This window comes from Oppia nitens, unplaced genomic scaffold (genome assembly GCF_028296485.1).
Source record: "Oppia nitens isolate AA-2021 unplaced genomic scaffold, nextdenovo-longstitch-racon4-pilon3 scaffold2_pilon_pilon_pilon, whole genome shotgun sequence".
In the NCBI taxonomy this organism is placed as follows: Eukaryota; Metazoa; Arthropoda; class Arachnida; order Sarcoptiformes; family Oppiidae; genus Oppia; species Oppia nitens.
The window spans coordinates 8,659,976-8,679,603 of NW_026533210.1; the positions used below are offsets into that span (position 1 = coordinate 8,659,976).

General features: G+C 32.8%; 3 protein-coding genes across 5 annotated transcripts; 2 read left to right on the top strand and 1 right to left on the bottom strand.

Annotated features, from left to right (window-relative positions):
• Positions 1 to 124: 124 nt before the first annotated feature.
• LOC128956356 (FAD-dependent oxidoreductase domain-containing protein 1-like) lies at positions 125 to 2,241 on the bottom strand. Its single transcript, XM_054302085.1, has 4 exons — positions 1,560 to 2,241; positions 801 to 1,450; positions 565 to 700; positions 125 to 502 (listed from the first exon to the last, which is right to left on the bottom strand). The coding sequence occupies exons 1-4, from the start codon at positions 2,142 to 2,144 to the stop codon at positions 143 to 145; spliced, it is 1,731 nt and encodes a 576-aa protein (XP_054158060.1). The 5' UTR covers positions 2,145 to 2,241; the 3' UTR covers positions 125 to 142.
• A 231-nt stretch (positions 2,242 to 2,472) lies between these two features.
• LOC128954886 (glutathione S-transferase Mu 1-like) lies at positions 2,473 to 5,379 on the top strand. Its single transcript, XM_054300491.1, has 3 exons — positions 2,473 to 2,721; positions 4,068 to 4,205; positions 4,585 to 5,379. The coding sequence occupies exons 1-3, from the start codon at positions 2,677 to 2,679 to the stop codon at positions 5,098 to 5,100; spliced, it is 699 nt and encodes a 232-aa protein (XP_054156466.1). The 5' UTR covers positions 2,473 to 2,676; the 3' UTR covers positions 5,101 to 5,379.
• A 3,671-nt stretch (positions 5,380 to 9,050) lies between these two features.
• Positions 9,051 to 18,105, top strand: LOC128956228 (homeobox protein 5-like). Of its 3 annotated transcripts, none has more exons than XM_054301918.1 (11): positions 9,051 to 9,517; positions 9,708 to 9,895; positions 9,975 to 10,140; positions 10,202 to 10,886; positions 10,953 to 11,062; positions 11,279 to 14,612; positions 14,833 to 15,075; positions 15,133 to 15,405; positions 15,494 to 15,610; positions 15,843 to 15,932; positions 16,158 to 18,105. In XM_054301918.1, the coding sequence occupies exons 2-11, from the start codon at positions 9,769 to 9,771 to the stop codon at positions 18,039 to 18,041; spliced, it is 7,029 nt and encodes a 2,342-aa protein (XP_054157893.1). In that variant the 5' UTR covers positions 9,051 to 9,517; positions 9,708 to 9,768; the 3' UTR covers positions 18,042 to 18,105. The 3 variants fall into 3 exon arrangements, with proteins under 3 accessions (XP_054157893.1, XP_054157894.1, XP_054157892.1); XM_054301919.1 differs by having other exon boundaries at positions 11,279 to 14,343; positions 14,416 to 14,612; positions 14,833 to 15,405; XM_054301917.1 differs by having other exon boundaries at positions 14,833 to 15,405.
• Positions 18,106 to 19,628: the final 1,523 nt, after the last annotated feature.

Below are 19,628 nucleotides of genomic sequence, written 5' to 3' on the forward strand. Positions count from 1 at the left end.
GTAGGACATGTCATGACATTAGTAGACAATTTTTTTTAATTAAATAGTTTAAATAATCTATTTTTTAATTAATTATATCAAATCTATAATATACTCGGAATAACCATCTAATAAATTATTGATTATAAAATATATTATTTTGTTACATAATTTGTGCCTCTTTTATGGGCTCATTCCTCAAAATTCTTTGCCACGAAAATCGCGACAAATCAATAGTTTGATATCCGTTATCAAAGAACAGTTCGTTCATAGCCCGGCCAACTGCCGGTGCCATTTGTATACCCTGTCCGCTGAAACCTGTGGCCCAAAATAGGTTGCCATAGTAGGGATCGCGTCCGATAATTGGATTTTGATCGACAGTGTTATACTCGATGAGTCCACTCCAGGCGCCCTTGATTTTGGCCGATGAAAATGCGGGCACTCTGTTAACGAGTTGCGGGTATATATGTGTGTCAAAGTAAGAGTAGTCGACATCCAAATTGCTTACATCAGGTTCTTCATCCTAAACCATTGATTTTAATATTTATTATCATTACTTATATATTGGATATTTTAATTCAATACTTCACTCGGGTTTCGACCACAAATAAAATTTCCTCCTAAACCTTCACGACGACAATACACAGATGATGGGTCCATAATCAGCGGAAAGTCAATACCTGGTCCATCGGGTGCATTGAATACATAGACATAACGTTTTCTGATATCAGATAGAGAGAGAGAGAGAGAGAGAGAGATCGGTAGATAAATATTAGAAAACTATATTTAGCACAAGTATTGTAATTAATTATTATGCATACCTGGGCTCAACTGGCAATGGATGGGATAGAATTCCCGGTTTGTTACCGTAGTCTAGCTTATCAGCCAACACTGCCGAACTGGCACCACCGCAGACAATACCGGCGGCAAACGTCATCTGTTTGACAAATCCGTCAGGATTTCTATAGATAACATGATTGACCTGTTGTCGCGATTGTCCCGAATGGTCATAATTGGCGGCATTACTCGTCATTAGGTTAAAGTCAAGAACATCTCCCTGAATATATTCGACACCCAATGTCTGGGCTTTGGTTTTGAATGCCAGCAACAAAGCCCACGGATCAAACCAGCCCTCATTCTGGACACCGTATGAACCGATGGCAATACCGTCGGTGTTAAGCCACGGAAACTTTTCTTTTAGTTTGTCGGGTGTATAGAGTTCGACAAAAGCGCCCAAATCGGTCTGCAATTTATGATTTTCGACCAATTGTTGTGCACCGGCATAGGTGGCCAAAACCAGATGGCCGTGCGGATGAAAACGCAAATCCGGCGGTTCATTGTCTAAGACACTCAAATGTTTTTTGACATCTCTCAAGAAGTCGATGCCATACATAGACATCAGTATGTTTTCATTTAGCGAAAACTGTTGACGAATACCGCCAATGGATTGGGTGGTCGATGCTCTGGTGTACTGTTTAAAAGAGTGGTCAATACATCAAGAGTTAGTCATCAAACATCGATAATAATAATAATATCAACAAAACAGTTGTCTTATAAAACAAACAAACAACTCAACTAACAGTGGGATCTCTTTCAAAGACACAACAGGTAAAGCTTTGCGGCGCTCGTTGTTTGAGAAAGTAGGCGATCGCTGACCCGATAATACCGCCACCAAAAATAGCAACATCTACTTCATTGGGTGGCGGCAATTCCCAAGGCGGACGTTTGATACGACCCGTCTTCAGTACACTCAAGTCGTCTTTTATGATCCGTACGGCTCGTTTCAGACCCATCTGACGGATTTGTCGGGTAAAAAATTGCGGGTATTTGTATGGCGTGTGTTCAACGGTCAGTGCGGGATCTTTTTGCGGATCATAGGGAACACCTTCGTTGGGGCCCCACTTGTATTCGTCAACTTCGCTGTCGTCCGCTTTGACTGACACATCACTTCCAGTTGTTTGTCGGCTATCGGCGGTAGTTGTTGTCTGTATGGTATCAATATTTTTATTGTCACCGCTATTGTCTTTCGGGTTGTTGTTGTTGTTGTCTTTGAACAGTCCGGCGGTAACACTTAGCTGACGACCACAACAACAACAACTGATGTTTGGCCGGCAAATGATTGAACCGCAGGTCGGCCGCAGATATCGGTAAACGTGTCTAAACATTGTCAACACTTATTATTATTATATATAAATAGTTTTTGAAAACCATTTAAATTACATTACATTTAAATATGTATTTTAAAAAAAACATTTTTGTTTTGTGTTTATGTTTTGAAAATAATAGTCAAACTATAGTCACGTGTGAGACAAATGTTTTGTATATTAATTTACAGCTAAATAAAAGTTTATACCGTTTTATATGATATACTGTACTAATAGAGAGCGCCCAACACTTTGCTTACTATACCAGTGCTTACTATTAGTTTGGCCTTCAATTGGATGTTTATTAGGCTTTTTAAACCAGGAGTCTCTCTTCAATTAGTTTTTCTATTAGTTATTTAGCTATTATTTTAGTAGTAGTTATACTTAAACTTGGTTTCCAATCCACTGATAAATAATAATAATAATAATACTATTAATATTATTACTAATAAAAACAGTTGTCACCCAAACTCAATAAATGCATTGAGTTTTTTTTGATTGACTTTTTTTTATTTAATTTTATTTTGAGTCCATTCCTCATCCAAATTATATTATGGCATTAAACCTACCAGTGTTTGGCTATTGGAATATACGTGGAGTAAGTCCTCTATGTGTTTATCTAAATATATGTATTTAAAAAATATATTTTAATAAATTTCTATATTTTTTTATTTGTTGGGTTTTATATATATATATACATTTTGTTATAATTAGAAGAAAAATAATTATATATAAATTTTCATACATTATATTTGAAAAGTATTTGAAATATTGGGCAAAATATTGCCATAATTTTGTTTGTTTCTTATATATTTATATATATTGTATACATATATAGTAAACATATAATAATACACTACTGTATTAATACTGTATTATTAGTATATTGTAATAAATCATACGATTCTGTGCTAATGTTTATTATAAAAATATTGGTATTTCTGATCTAATAGTAAATAACTTTTCTATCAATTCATTCAATTGCTATAATATACAGTAATATACTGGAAATATAGAGTATATATGAACTGACAAAAAAAGTGTCTTATCTTTTATATCATAATATACTTGTAGTTTGTTTTAAATGTAAAAATTGTTATTTCTAGTGATTAATCGTTATTGAAATTTAAATTTTTTACAATCACGTCTACTATTTTTTATATACATGTATTAACCAACTAAAAAATATCTCAATTATATATATATTTTTTTAAAATTTATAACTATAACTATCATTGAATTGATTATTTATCAAATTATTATATCAAAACTAGAGGCCATTCCCAGGTTTAGTTTACTAACCATCTGAATATATATATACCGTATAATACTATAATATATGTGTTTTTATGTGTTGTTGTTTAACTATAAAAATATTTTGTTAATTCATATCACATATATTTCGCATCAAATAGTTTTTTAAGTAAATAAAATCTTGTTTTTAAGTTTGTTTTTTAAAAATTATTTTTTAAAAGCAAATAACTCTTAAAATTGTTTATTATATAATAAAGAATTTGCAAAAATATATATACAGTATATGTATATATTTTATTGTAATTATGAACAAACGTTTCAATTATTCAATATTTTTAAAATGTAATTTTAGTAATTTTTTTTGATATAAATAAAATATTTTATTTTATAAGATTTGTTAATAAATTTGTATTTTATCGTAATTAAAACCATAATATAAATGAAAATTATAAATAAAAAATAATATATAATCAAAAAAAAATAAGTTATTAAATTCAAGGATAGGGTTTGCTTTTTTAAAAAACAGATAACAAGTTATTCAACAATTCAATTGAGAGCTCTCTATTAGACATATGTTTGTCATATAATTTATTATTTTATGTTATAGTTTTAATTGAAATTTATTTTTGTTTTTTTTCATAAATAATAAAATAAATAATTTACAAATTAATTAATTAATTGCATAATTAGTTGGGACAACCAATCCGCTTGTTATTGGCCTACACTGAGACAGAGTATGAGGACAAGCGTTTTAATTATGGTCCGCCACCTGAGGATAGGGCCGAATGGTATGAAATCAAACCTAAAATGGGTCTCGACTTTCCCAATGTAAGCAAAATTGTTATCACAAAAAATACATATATTTTTTGACATTTAAATTAAATTTTAGAATTTTTTTTTATTAACAATACTATACAATTATACAATACTATAAATGTGAAAATAAATAATTATAATACTAATACATAAAATACTAAAAAAATTAGTAAATTTAATTTTTTAAAAGTATTTTATGTATTAGTATTATAATTATTTATTTTCATATTTATAGTATTAAAAATTATTAATCACTTAGTGAATTGTTTAATCTTTCGAGAGAGAGAAAAAAATTAATTTCAATGCAAATAATCACAATAATAATAATAATTATTAATAATTATAATATAATTTAACTAATTTTTTTTTGTTCACTCAAATAATAAATTAGTTGCCCTATTATATTGACGATGAAGTAAAGTTGACACAAAGTTTGACAATTATGCGCTATCTGTCCAAAAAACACCGATTGGACGGACACAATGAACGCGAAAGGATCCGTATCGATATGATTGAGAATCAACTAAAAGATTATCGGGCCGACTATTTGGCCACTACTTTTGACCCCCATTTTGAGGTGGCCCGAGTCGACTACATCGACAAAAAGTTGCCGACCGTACTGAAAGAGTTGAGCAGTTTTCTCGGCGATCATCCGTACTTTGCCGGCAAAAGTATCAGTTATGTCGACTTTATTGCCTACGAGTTCATCGATTTGCACTATTATCTCGAACCGGAACTGTTTGCCAATACACCCAATCTTAAAGAGTTTTTGTTACGCATAGAAGAGCTGCCAACCATTCATAAGTACCAATACTCGGATAATTATATCCGTTGGCCATCGGGTCTAGTAGTTCGGTGGTATAAAAGCAAGTACTACAGTACGTTCAACAAATATATCAAAAATTAAATGACCAAAAAGTGATTGATTGCCGGCAGCGGCAGTGGTGCCGTGTAATCAACAAATTCAATATCACATTGTAATTGAAAGACAATTTTATTTTATTATTATTTTTTTGAATACCCGATATACTATTTTTTATATATGTTATATGTATCTTTCAATTATGATATTTTATTTAATGAATGCTTATATTATAATAACAATTATTGTTTAATAATGAATTTCACAAATGAATATCAATTATCTATTTTTGATTTAATCAATTGCTCTATACTATTACTATTACTGTGTTTTTCTCATTTATTTTTATAAAATATTACTACTAATAAAAAAATTTAAATGCTAATAATGCTAAGTGTCAAGTTAGTATTAAACAAACAAGTTTTAATATATATAAATTATATATGTATTAAATTTCAAAAATTACTATAAGACAAAATTTATATATATATGTATATTAATAATATTTTATATTTTTATATCATTAATAGTTAATATGCTTTTTTTCATCCATAGTTTACTGTATTATAATTTGACCTAGTACATATGTCTAACTGGTTCAATTACTATATTTTAGGCTGTTAATTCATAACCTTTATAAATATAATCTTTAGTAATTTTTATAAAAAAAAGTTTTGACATTTATTTTTCTCTAGAAATATGTCTTATAAAATAAGTAATGTTTTATAATTTTAAATCAAAAATTTTAAACTTTAACAACAAAACTTATAGCAAACATTTTTGTTAATCACTTTCAATTCATTACTAATACTATACTTTATATAATCGCTAATTATCTCATCAAATATGGTCTCTCAAAAAAATAATGAGTTGAATACGCCATCGATGACAATGAAGAGTCGTTTACAAAGATATTTAAGAATTCATTCCTCAAGAAGTAGACAATCGTTTGATCGTTTCGGAGATGATTTGTCTCAACTGTTATTATCTTATTTGACATTTGATGATAAACTCAAATTTGAATGTGTGTCCAAACAATGGCAACAAGTGATACCACAAACTGTAACAGATATTAAATGTGATGAGAAATTCGGTTCATTAACTGAAGAATTGTTGGCCAAACTGTTGAAGAAGTGTCCAAACATTACCAGAATTGATATCTATTTAAATTTTAATAAGTATTTGCCAATCATTACACAATACTGTCCTTATTTAAGACAAATTTATATCAAGAATGTCTTCGACGAAGACATATCAATGTCAATCTTTGATAAGTTTTTTGATGTCTTTGCCAAACAATTGCAGACAATTCATGTAATCGACAATCAATCGGAAGAACAAATTAAATCATTGGACAGTAATCTCAAGAAATGTACAAATATTTTATTTTTCAATTACATCGGCGACTATCCTGACGATGAACTCTATATATACCGTCACTTCACTAATGATGATTACTTCCGTAAATTAAACAAACTTGAGGTCAACATTGATGACGAAAGAATGGACAAAATATTTGAACAGATTGTCCGGCTATATGGCCAACAGTTGACCTCATTGTCTATAGATATCTATGTCGACATATTGCCGACAACATCGGCGATAACTGATTTTTCATCGCAAATGTCACGGCTTACTGATCTAAAGATAAATATTGCTTCACTTGACAACTGTTGGCCAGAATTAGTACCGAAACTGTTGTCGCCAATTGGTCGCAATTGTCGCCAATTGAAGCACTTGTCACTTACAATTGAAAGCTATACCATTGGCGGTAATGAAGATTTCAATGGTAGTAATCTATTTCAGATTATTTGCCAAAACTTTAAACAACTAAAGAGACTGTATTTGAGTGACAGATTTTTAGACAAATCAATAGATTTTGTTGGATCAGACAATACGATGACTGGATTCAAAAAGTTAACACATTTGTCGATCTTATCAAAAGAGATGTCGCCGACGACAACAACAACAACAATCGGTAACAATTTTATCGGTAATATTGTTGCTAACTGTCCGCGACTACAGTACTTGCAATACAGCGGTTATCCTATTGATTCAAATGCTGTGCAATCGTTAAAACAATTATTACATTTGCAGACAATTGTCTTAAGCAATGTTGACGACAAAGACATCGATTTGAATCAATTGAAATCTTGTTTAAAGTTTATTAAAAAAATTGTTATTTGTTAAAAACCTTTTATTATTATTATTCTTTAATTTTATATTTTATCTATTACTGTAATTTCTTTTGTTACTGTAATGTATTTTATTTTCATTATTAACAAAATGTTACAATTATCAAATATTTTCAAAATAATGTTTTTTATAAATAAAATTTTCTTATAATTAAATTGTTAATAGATTTTAATGTTATAGTAATTGAAATCATACTGTATATAAAAAAAATTACAAATAAAAAAATAGTTGTTATTCGAGAATATTTTTAAAAAATTGATAAATAAAAAATTGTTAATTATTGATTGCATAAAATTATTTCAAATATGATTTTTAAAAAATTAAATGCTTTTTAAATAAAATTATTAAAATTTTTACAATGAATTTCAATTGTTTTTTTTTGTTATAACTAACTCTAATTTATACAGTAATTATAGTTATTAATATATAGATAAACAATAAAATTATTTTTTTAACAAAAAAAATACAAAACATTAAATTCATATAAAAAACTAATCAAATGAATTACATTTTATAAACCAATTTATTTAACAGAATATTCTTATATGTAATATATATATATAGAATATTCTTTATTATATTTTTTGATACACAAAAAAACTAACTATGGTTATATATATATTAAATATAGATTAAATAGATACAACCAGATACCAATGCAATTTTAGATTATCTAGATTATTATTAAATGATCATGGTCAAAAAAAATAAATTAATTTAATTAAAAAATTCTTTAACTAAATTGTATCGCTAGAGTGTCGATGACAGACAATAGATGTCAATAGACGGCACTTGTAGTTAAAAATATGCAAATTAATGATTGGGCACACCGTATGTATCATACAATAACTACATGTGCGCCAATGACACTGTGTATGCATTTATATCTAAAATAATTACTATAGAATATATTATCTATTTATAATTTAATAGTTTTATTTTGTCAAAAAAAATAAATATTTAGCTAGCTTAAATATAGTAATTCTAGATAATAATAATAATTTTTTGTTATAACCTAGAGTCTAGGTCCTAGACACACCAACAGTTGGCATATTATAAAATTATATATATAAAAACAATTTGAAATTTAACTTTAAAAAAAATTATTAAATTATGAATTTTTTTTAACCAATGTATATTTTATATTATTATTAACCTTATTTCTTAGATGATATGGAAAAATTTTGTAATTTAATAAAATAAATAAAATTACCCAATACTATACACACACATAAAAAATTTAAATCTCACAAATTAAATACACACATGAATATTGCCATTAGTATGGCTTCTATTGGTGTCTATAGGAAAGTCAGGTGCAATAGCCTATGTGTACTGTACTGTATGTGTGTATAAAGCATTGAATACAAAGAGAGAGAGAGAAAGAAAGAGAGCACTGGTATGCCGTATATATATAAAACTGTATATAAAATTATAATATAAACTTATAGTATTGGCTGACTATAAGACAACTGGGCGTTCATTGGTAGTAATCGGCCATCTTTTAAGCATTGAATAAATCTATACATACATTAGTCATATAGATATACAGTATATATATATATATATATAAATATATACATAAATATAACGTATATACGGTATATACTATATATTAAACACTATTGCTTTATAGCGTGTCATATATTTATACATGTAATGGGCTTTTCTATGTATGTATTATTATAATATATAAAAGTTATAACAGCTTTGTGTGTTTGAGTGGTGGCCTACAGTTTACTACAATATACAGTATATACTGTATATACATATACTATACTATATATATATGACTGTACTGTCATTGCATTGAATGAGCGTATTATACATTGTGTGACCACACTATACACACACACCAACCAAACACATAGACATTACATACACTGTGTATATACTGTATATATAACTAAATAAATTTTTCACTCATTTGGTGATATAATTGTGGTGTGATTTTTAACTACTTCTTCATCATCACCGACGAGGAAGAAGACTAAACTAATTTAATAATAATAATAATACTGTATATAAATACCATTAAACAATCACCGGATCAGTGAGAGAAAGAGAGGGTCAAACAGATTGACTCAATTGGCTCAACACTTGACATCTCCAGAGAGAGAGAGAGAGAAAGGAGAGCTCAAGATCACAGGATCTGTTGTTTTCAAATTTTTTTCTTCAGTCGTCACTTGTCTTTGTTCTACTCATTGATCACTGATTTAATTTTTTTTGTCATATCATCCCAACACACGGCCAATTAGATCCAAAGGTATGGTATTATTATTGATTGATTGATTGATTGATTGATCACTGAATCAATTGTGCGGTGATATAGATATTGTGGATCAGACAAAGATGCACACAATTGATTGACAATATCTGCTGTATATTACCATTGATGTTGTCTTTCAATTATTAGATGCAAAATAACTGATTGTTTTATTTGTCTTTTCTTTTAGGGAGCGTTTGTTTCCTTTTGGACGAAAGTCAGGTAATACTCAATGACTTCCGGTGGACATAATGTCGGCAGTTTCGGGGCAAACGTCCAAAGGGGAGAACAAATCATCAACAAAACAGAAGTACCAGTCATTGAATATTAATAATCTCTATAAAGGAAAAAGTCTTGAAACCCAAAAGACAGGATCAGGTAGTGATGAATGATATTATCAGTTGTTTTTTGTTTGTATTGACTGTTTTTGTTTTGTCAATCCAATTGTTTGGATCAGTTGCTCCTAAACATGGTTTGCAAACGTTGGGTAAAGTGGGCGCCGGTCGGCGAATGCCACCACCGGCTAATCTGCCGTCTTTGAAGAGCCAAACTACTAGCACTCAGAATATAACATTAGTTCCTTCTGGAGGTCAAGGATGGGGTCAAGGAAAGGAAGAGGACAGGTAAATGACTCGGCATTTGTTTTGTAATGATTTTATTTAATTTGTTATCCAATTTCTATAGTCGATCGACACCTCCTTTACAAACTTCCTCCTCTGGTGCAGACTTAACACAATTGATTTCACAAAAGCCGATCGCCGGTCCTTTAAACACATTAACAAACACTGCATTATTAACGAGCGGTTCAGTTGCCGATACAAATGTTGGAGGCATTGCTCTAGGATTAGCGGCCAACCAATCAATGCAATCAAAGAGCTGGAGTACAGTTACTGCCACAGTAGTAGAACACCAGGAAAATGGTCCCGACGTGAACTACTTAGCCCAAGAGTCGCCGTTTTTTCCTCAGGAATTCCCCAAACTGGATGGTGGCGGTGCCCCGCAAGACTCGACCACAAAAGCAAATGCAGACACTTCATATGGTCCAGGACCCATTCTTCGGCCGCAGACAGAGGGCAGTTGGGGCCGCGGAACTGCTCCGCAACCCGGTTCCAACAATGGCGGTGGCGGCGCAAACCAATTACCGAATGCTGGCAACGCAGGCTTAGGAGGACAATTGATACCATCAGCAGGAGCTGGAGGGCCGCCACCGTCGTCTTCGGTCGGCAACGAACAAAACAAACCTGTATATCCACACACCGGCTCTGGTGGCCAACCGATGCATACTCCGCACGGTCCGCCACTTTTACCGGGACAGACACCCATGAATTACAACCAACAGTATCGAATGATGACACCATATCCGCCACACGTAATGATTGATTTTAAGAGTTTTTTAATCCGATAAATACTTACCCAAATTTATTTGTTGAATTAGATGGCATATCCGAGAGGGGCATATCCTGGGCCTCCATACCCACCTCAAGGCTATCCACCCCCACCTCATGGACCTATGGCTGCGCGTCAGCCCTATTATCCGGACTCGAGGTTTGATATCTTTATAATAATAATATTTAATATATTTTTTTATAAATTTAAATTGAATCGTATGATGATTGATGATAAGCTGAATTTTATGTTGACATAACTTTTCATCACCCACTGAATTACTATATCTGACGATTGATTTTAGTTATTTATTGTCACTAAAATGTCTTACCGGTAATTAGTGTCAACTAATGTTTATAATTTATTGTTTTTTAGGGGACAACGATTAGATGACGAATCATCTGGTGGTCGTCAAAACCGATCGGCCCCGACAATCATCACCGATAAAGATCTCAAAGGTTTTGATGATATACTAGAAAATGCTTCGGGTCAGACGGGCGGTTGGGCGGCGGCTAACGCTGAAATTGATTACAATGCTAAGCTTGTTTTCAGCGATGACGAAGATCAGCCAACAGCAACAACAACCAAAGAGAGATCGGATAGTTATGGTGACACCAGAAGTAATAATTCTAATGAAAACAATAAACGAAAGGATTGGGAACGTAAAGACTATGACAGAGGTGATGAACGACCAAAATATAAATCACAACAACACCAACAACAGCAGCAGCAATGGCAACAACAACATAGACAACAGCATCCAAATCAGCGAAATAATAACCGAATCAATAGCTATGAGCACTCGCGAGACGGACCACCACCACCTTCTGGTTCTTATTCAAAGCAAATTCATTCAAATTATTCTCATTCACGACAACCACCACAACAACAACCGCCACCAAACAGATCTGAACCGATGGTCGCCGACGACGACGAAATGTGGCGCCAACGTAGTCAACAGCAAACTGACGAAATGGCTGCCGCTGTCGTACGGGCGCGACAGCGACGCGAAGAGGAAGAAAAGAAAATGGAAAGAAGCCGACAGGCGGCTCACGAAAAGCTTCGGTATTTAGAAGAAAAGGCCTCACATGACAAGCCGTTGACGTCGTCGGCGGACAAAACCGATATTGATTTCGATCAATCTTCGCGACACAGCAGTGAAAATCGTGACGACAAAGTTGGTCGAGATATGCGTGATATTCGTACACGTGATTACCCACGGGATTCTAATTTTCCGGGAGCTGGCGGCGGCAACAAATACCCGAAAAATGTCCCGCCCAGGTTTCAACGTCTACAAAATAATGGTCAATCAAATGTCCAAAAATCTGATATGACATACAATAGTAATCGATTGCCGTCGGAAAGTGATTCGCGTGATGTCCGCGACGTTCGCAATAATCAAATAATTATTAAGTCCTCTATCGGTGACAATTCCAGGTCAAACAGTCAAATAAGCTCTGGTCACGAAAGTATTGAAAGTGAAAAAGAAAGACGTACTCCTGACTATGATTCGGCCAAAGATAGACGACATCGATCGTCACATTCGGGTTCCGATAGTCAAAATTGGAGAACTGGACCGAAAACACCGTTGACCACTGAACCACTGAAAGACTTGTCCGATAGTCGTCTACCCGATGACAAGGATTCTAATAAATTTGTCAAAGATTTGCATAGAGACTCGTTTTTCAAAGATAACAAACAAAGAGATGACAATTTTGATCATAAAGTGGTCCATAGAGACCAATCAGATCATCACCACCATCGAGAACTTGTCGAACGACAAGAGAGTTCGCATAGTTCTCATTCGGATAGACGAAGTGTGTCGTCCAAAGAGGACAAGTATGCGAATAAAAATATGAATTGGGGTCTCGATAGTGATAATTACGGAACAAAGAGTGTTCACCATCAACAACAACGCAGAGATCATAATCGTCACGGACCTGTTCCCATAACACAAAAGCAATTCGAAAGTATTACCGAACCAATCAAAAAGAATTTTACGCCATTAAAGAAGTTAAATCAGTCGACGACTGTTAGCAGCAGCGGTGGCGGCGATACCACTAGAGATACTATGGCCGACAAATTAAGTGATAGCACAACAATACAGCAAACAAATCAAACGTTAACCAATGAAAATCTTAGTAATAAGTGTAATAAAATGGATAATCAATTGTTATCTAAAGAGGACATAACTAAACCTACTACTGATGTCGCCGGCATCGAGTCGATTGATAAAGAGATGCGCGAAAGTGATAGTCATCTTGACAAAAATGTCGCCGACAAAGATTTGATCAAAAAGGATGACAAAAATCAACGTAAAAGTAGTTCCAATCGATACGATGCTCCGCCATATGCTGGCAGAGATGGCGGAAGAGGTGGAGGACGCTATTCGAGTCTCGGCAGTGGCGCCAATAGAGGTCGTGTCAAAGAATATCGGCCGACACGTACCCCAAGTCATGGAAGTTCGAGAAATAAATCCAATTCGTTTGATGGCAGCGATGACATGAACAGAAAGGATGGACCAAAAGAGGTCCAGAAGTCTAATGCGACTACAACTCCATTGGACACGGATGACAATAAACGTGAGTACGACAGAGATAAGTCTGATCCCAATATTTCTGCAACGTCATCGGTTGTACCGCCAAATCAACGAAATGATTTGTCCCGACGAGGGCGAGGTATGGCCGCCTTCAAGACTACTAGTGGTACAAGAGGTATGCCCCGAGCTTATGGTCCCAGCAACTATGGGCCGCCACCTTCTAAAGCTGCTTTCGGTGATGGATCTATTTCGAAAACAGATAACAACCGGAATTATGACCACAATCGCAATGAAAAGTCTAGCGATTCAAGGAATTCGTATCAAAACAATAGAAATTCTTTTAGATCGATGAACGACGAAACGAGTTATCATCACTCGTCACGTGAAGTCGTCGATAACAATAGAAACAATAATCCAAGTAATCGTAATAAAAGCAATTCATCGATGTCTAGAAATGGAACTTCTTCTGTATCGAACAGTAACAACAATAATAAGAATCGAACGGAACGATTGCCGCCTAGACTACAGAATCGAAGTAATCGATCGCATCGAGGAAGCGAACGAAGTGGTTCCGGTAGTCGATTAGACACTGATATGCATAATGAAGAATGGGAGACTGCTTCCGATAATAGTGAGGCCATGGCTAGAGGCGATCGTCGATCTAATAACAGTAATAGAAGACATTTAGAACACCCGTCACGAGATAACAGAGACAAGAGAACAACACAAGATAGGAGAAGTGGTGACAATTATCGTGGACATCACGGTAGTGGAGGTGTTGGTGCTGGTGGTGCCAATACGACTCATAGAGGAGGCGGCAACGCTAACAATAGAAATCAATCAACAAATAGTTCGCATGGTTTGCGGTCGTCGACAAACAATAGCCAACAGCAACCAAATGGTAGTATTGACTCAACAACTAATCGAGATGTGACTGTTTTCCAATTAAGTGGCGTAACTCTTGATAATCCAGATGCTATTAAAGATGCAATTAATTCGTTGAATAATAAGAACAACAACAATGAAGAAGACAATGATGTCTTGGATAACGACGACGTCGACGACGAAGAGATCGACAATAGTGACGATGGATTTAAGACTATCGAAAGAAATAAGCGACGAAATCGTCCGAATCAGACGGGAAATGATAATAAAAAAGTGAAACATGAAGTGAGTATTGAATGAAAACCAAAAAATAATTTCAATCATTTAATTACACACATTATGATGAATATCCTTATTATAATCTGTCAATCCTATGATTATATGTTTAATGATTTTTATTTTACTTTTATTCTGATGTTTTAATAATTTAATTTTACATTTAAATGATTTTTATAAAAATTGTTAATGAATTTATCTGTTATTTAATTTACCCACATTCTATCAGATTAATCAAAAATCAAAGGGTGCCGCCCCCACCACTACTAATAATAAAAGGTCGCCCAAACCTAAATCAAATCACGTTGCGCCCCGTTTTGCCAAACAAAAGGCAAACAATGACATAAACTCATTACCAGATGGATTTGCCAACAAAATTACCGACGATTTCAAGTCACTATCGATTGTTGATCCGAAAACTGTAGCCACCGATGCTATAGCTAAGACTCTACCCGATAAACTGGACTCAACTGTTCGTATAAATTCTGTACCCAATGCATGGATGAAACCATTGAGTCTATCCTCACAGACAACGGCCAGCAATACAAGCATCACAACAGTTACCAAAACGACAGCACAGGTATCAAACTCTCAAGCAAACAACAAACAAACAAGCGCTCAAGCGTTAAGCACATCGTCGAAATCAAGTAGTTTTGATCAGCACGACAGCGGTGTCGAAGTTTCGGATCATCCGCCGTCTACGGCATCATCGCAACGGTCGTCGCCATCTAATGACGATAACAAGATGACTACGACTACCGCTAAATCTGTCGGTCAAGTGACTGATAAGTGTACTGATATTGTAAGCGATTATAATTGTTGTTAATTATTATTTTAAAAGAATGATTTGATTTTTTTTTAATATATATTATTTGTTTGTTTGAAAAAAGGTAACTGATTTGGATGCGGCCAAACCAATGTGTACAGTGATCTTCGAGAATACCAGATATAAAGAGGAAAACAAAGTCTTGGCTAAGATAGTGCCGGCAAAGTCACCGTCAGCTAAGGTATTGATCCTATTGAGTGATGTCTATATATATATATAGTATATTTTATATGCCTATGAAATGATGAAAAATCAGGAGCCAATCCAATGATTTCGTTTTGTGATTACGAAAACCTTGTCCCTAAGCTGATCCCATAATTGCAATTTGCATTATATGTTTATCTTTTATATACAGAAATATTAATAGTTAAGACATTAACAGTTAACACATAAAAAATTGTTTTTTACTTAAGGAAATGTACTCCAATTCAACTTTAGTTAATAGTGTTGACACCGAAACTGGTGGACATTCCTCATCACAGTTAATGTCTGTCCAGAAAAAGGTTTGTTAAAAAAATACTTACAGATAATTATTATATATTTAAAAAATTGAAAGCGCATCAGTAGACCCGTCGTGTTAATTATTAAAATATTACTCGAATGGGGGGATAAATGTGCGCAAAATTGATTGATAGGCATAACAATTAAAAAATATGATTAAATTATTATTAATTTATTAATCACTCAATTATATTGTGCTTACAATTGTTTGTTTGTTTATTTTTTAGACCGATTCTGCACTAATCGATGATCTATCGGTTAACGACAAATCACAGATTTCGACGAATGTGGCGAAAGTGGTAGGAATGCAAAGGACTAACTTATTGCCCACAGAATCGGATCTCAACGTAAAGATAGCTTCGACTCGTAAAGTATGGGAAAATCCGTCGACAACATCGGCGTCGGCAGCCATTGAGTCGCCAAAAGATACCCAAACGGTTGTCTTCAACAAGAATTTCGATGATAACGACTTAATCAATAATTCAAATCACTGTCACGTCAGTGATATTAACATTACAAAAGTTTCTGAATTGACAAAAGTACACTATTCTTCAACATCAATGGATCAATCAATGCACACAATGAACAAGAACAAGGCCTCACCCATAACCTATACCACGCCGACACCAAACCAAATGAGCTCTCAGTATATTAGTTCTCATCAAAGCCAACAACAGTCGATAATATCGTCTCAGATTTTGGTTAATGCCATTAATTCTCCGCCATTAGTCGATAATCGTTCCGTTCAAAACCTACAACCGTCGTTTCAAATTCATAATATAGCCGCCAATCCGGCCATATCGACACCGCCGACAATGCTATACAATACACACGTCGGGGCTCACAATGTCTATCACCAGCCGTTTAATCCTCAGCTCGATAGCCTGCAAGCTGTTATGGCCCAATTTCCTCCGCAACACAACACTGGCCATTATAGCCAACAGTTGATGCAAAGCCAACAAAATCTGACAAATATATATATGGCCCATCAGATGACTCAGCCGACAGCCAACGATCAATACAAGCAGATGGCCGCAGCCCATCAGTCATCATTGACTAAGACACTACCGATTAATCAGTTTGCTGTCCACCAGAACAATTCGTCTCTATCGAACACTGCTTCGTGGACAACACCTGCCCAACACAACCAGACCAACAATCAGACCGCCAATTATTATCCACAATCCTCTTCAGTGAACAATGCACTTCAAGGACCGCCGCATTTCGCATTTCAATCTCAACCTTCCATTGGATTGATGTCTTCACAACCGTCGCAAACGATCGTTCAGCCTCAGTATCGGCCAACTCCACTGTCAATCGGTAGAAACCCGAATGTAGAAGCAACCAATACGGTGGCCGCCAATATGAGATCAATGTTTACTGGCGGTATCATAAACGATCATAAATTAGGAAATTCGGTAAACCCGACAATGGACGCCAGAAATAGCGCCAACAGAACACTGCACGCCTACACTCAAGGCTCAAGTTTGCAACATATGCCACCGCCACCACATCAACAGCAAATGTATGGCACGAATCCTAAGTATGCCAGTCGACCCATGTTACCCAACTATGCCCAACAAATGCTCGGACAGGTACCCCTGTCTGCTCGACCTAATTCGGCAGCAATACTATCGTCTAATGTCGTCAATTTGGCTAACAATTACAATACACCAATTCAACGACCAAAAGTGAACCACAATAATAATCGTAACAACAATCCAAACACATATGTCAAGAATCCACACCAACAACATGTTCAACAACAACAACAGCATATTCAACAACAACACCAACAACATGTTGTTCAACAACTACAGCAACAACAGCAATCATATACAGGACATATGCCTGTCTCGGCATCGTTGTCTAATACACAACAGGCTAAGATGAGACAGGAGGCTGTCCGACAAACCCAATCGTTCTTTGCCCAGTCGTCGTCTACGTCATCGGCGGCTAATAAAAATGAATCGCAAATAGAGTCTCAAATTAGTGAAGAAGTTTCGACTGATTCAGTGAATACTAATAATAAGATTATTAATGACAAACAAATGTCTGCTGCACTCAATGCCGATGAAAACAAATTGAATCCGATTGAGAAAAACGACTAAATCTTAATCTTAAAAGATTTATGATTAATAATTATAATAATAAATAACGCAATTTGAGAGTACTCTTTATATATATCTCTCTTTATTGAAAATATTGCTAATTTTTTTAACTTAAAAAATATAATCATCTTTTTAGTGGAATAATTTGAATGAAGAAACAAACAAAAAATGTTTTTTTCATAATTTTTAAAAAACTTAAAAACAAACTAATTTCCTTCTAAATATTATTAATAATAATTTGTATTCAATCTATTTATATATATATATATAAATGGACCAAATGTTTGCAGTTTTTTTGTTTTAAAGGACACGACACTTGTGCTTCTCCTTTATTATAATTTATAATTAAATAATAATAATTTATATATCTATATGTGGTATATATATAATACTATTTGAATGGATAAATTGGATTTATTTAAATGATGATATTAATTGTTTTTAAAAAAATTTATGTGTTTTTTAAACAAACAAAACAAAAAAAATGATATGAATTAAAGTAAATGAATCCAAAACTAATGGAAAATTGCTTGATATTTATATAAATTATATATATATATACTGTATATTATTAAATTAGACAATAATTATTTAACTATTAAAAAAATTGAAACATTCAATCGTTGCATCTATGGATATGAAATGTACAATAGATTTGTTGCTAAAAACACACACTTGATGTATAACTCAATTGATTTTTTAACTTTATATATATAATTATTGTGTTATATATATAATTAAACAAAAAAAATGTTGACATATTTGTGGTATTATTATTAATATTATTGATTAATAAGATAACCCAAACATTTAAATTATTATAAAGAATATATTTTATATTAGTTTGTACTAATTATTTTTAATTTGGGCTAAACTTTTTAAAAAAAGTGAATTTTATATCCATTATTTTCTATTGCAATATTGATATGTGTATAAATTTTTAATTAAACAAACAAAAAATCACAATTATATATATATATAAATTATTTAAACAATTAATTATATATGAAACTACATGCAAACTGTGAATGTTATTTGTAATGTAAAACAAATTGATTATTTAAAAAAAAAACGGTAGATATTATTATTATTATTATAATATCAAATAATAAATATATCCCAATTTGTTGATGTGTTTTTTCAATGTTGTTTCTCCTAATTAATATAAACAATTTTATTAAATGGACATAAAATAATTATATTAATAATAACTGTAGTCTATTATATAAACACAAACAACACACACATACTATATAGAGACACGTAAATATAAAACTCGTAACTTATTATTATTATATAAATATATAATAATTTTATTATTTAATTAAAAAATGTTATAAATACCTGTATTTAAATCGGTTATTGAGACATGTAATTGATTTTTTATAATACACACACATATTTATATAATATTTGATGACATCGAAAAACAAAACAATTTATAAAAATTAATTAATTAGTAATTTAATGGTTACATAATTTTTTTTTGCTGTTAAGGTGTATATCCACAAAAAACAACTGCTGTACAGAACTCGTATATAAATATATAAATAATTATTATCTTTCAATTTTTAACTAATAATTAAT

Bases quoted from the DNA above. Each gene is read 5' to 3' on its own strand.
- LOC128956228 (XM_054301917.1), top strand. From the start codon at position 9,769: ATGTCGGCAGTTTCGGGGCAAACGTCCAAAGGGGAGAACAAATCATCA. The intron at 15,406-15,493 runs GTAAGCGATTAT...GTTTGAAAAAAG, and splicing joins CTGATAAGTGTACTGATATT to GTAACTGATTTGGATGCGGC. The intron at 15,933-16,157 runs GTTTGTTAAAAA...TTTATTTTTTAG, and splicing joins TAATGTCTGTCCAGAAAAAG to ACCGATTCTGCACTAATCGA.
- LOC128956356 (XM_054302085.1), bottom strand. From the start codon at position 2,144: ATGTTTAGACACGTTTACCGATATCTGCGGCCGACCTGCGGTTCAATC. The intron at 1,451-1,559 runs GTTAGTTGAGTT...TCTTTTAAACAG, and splicing joins TCTTTGAAAGAGATCCCACT to TACACCAGAGCATCGACCAC. The intron at 701-800 runs GTATGCATAATA...ATCTGATATCAG, and splicing joins CCATTGCCAGTTGAGCCCAG to AAAACGTTATGTCTATGTAT.
- LOC128954886 (XM_054300491.1), top strand. From the start codon at position 2,677: ATGGCATTAAACCTACCAGTGTTTGGCTATTGGAATATACGTGGA. The intron at 2,722-4,067 runs GTAAGTCCTCTA...TTGCATAATTAG, and splicing joins GCTATTGGAATATACGTGGA to TTGGGACAACCAATCCGCTT. The intron at 4,206-4,584 runs GTAAGCAAAATT...ATAATAAATTAG, and splicing joins TGGGTCTCGACTTTCCCAAT to TTGCCCTATTATATTGACGA.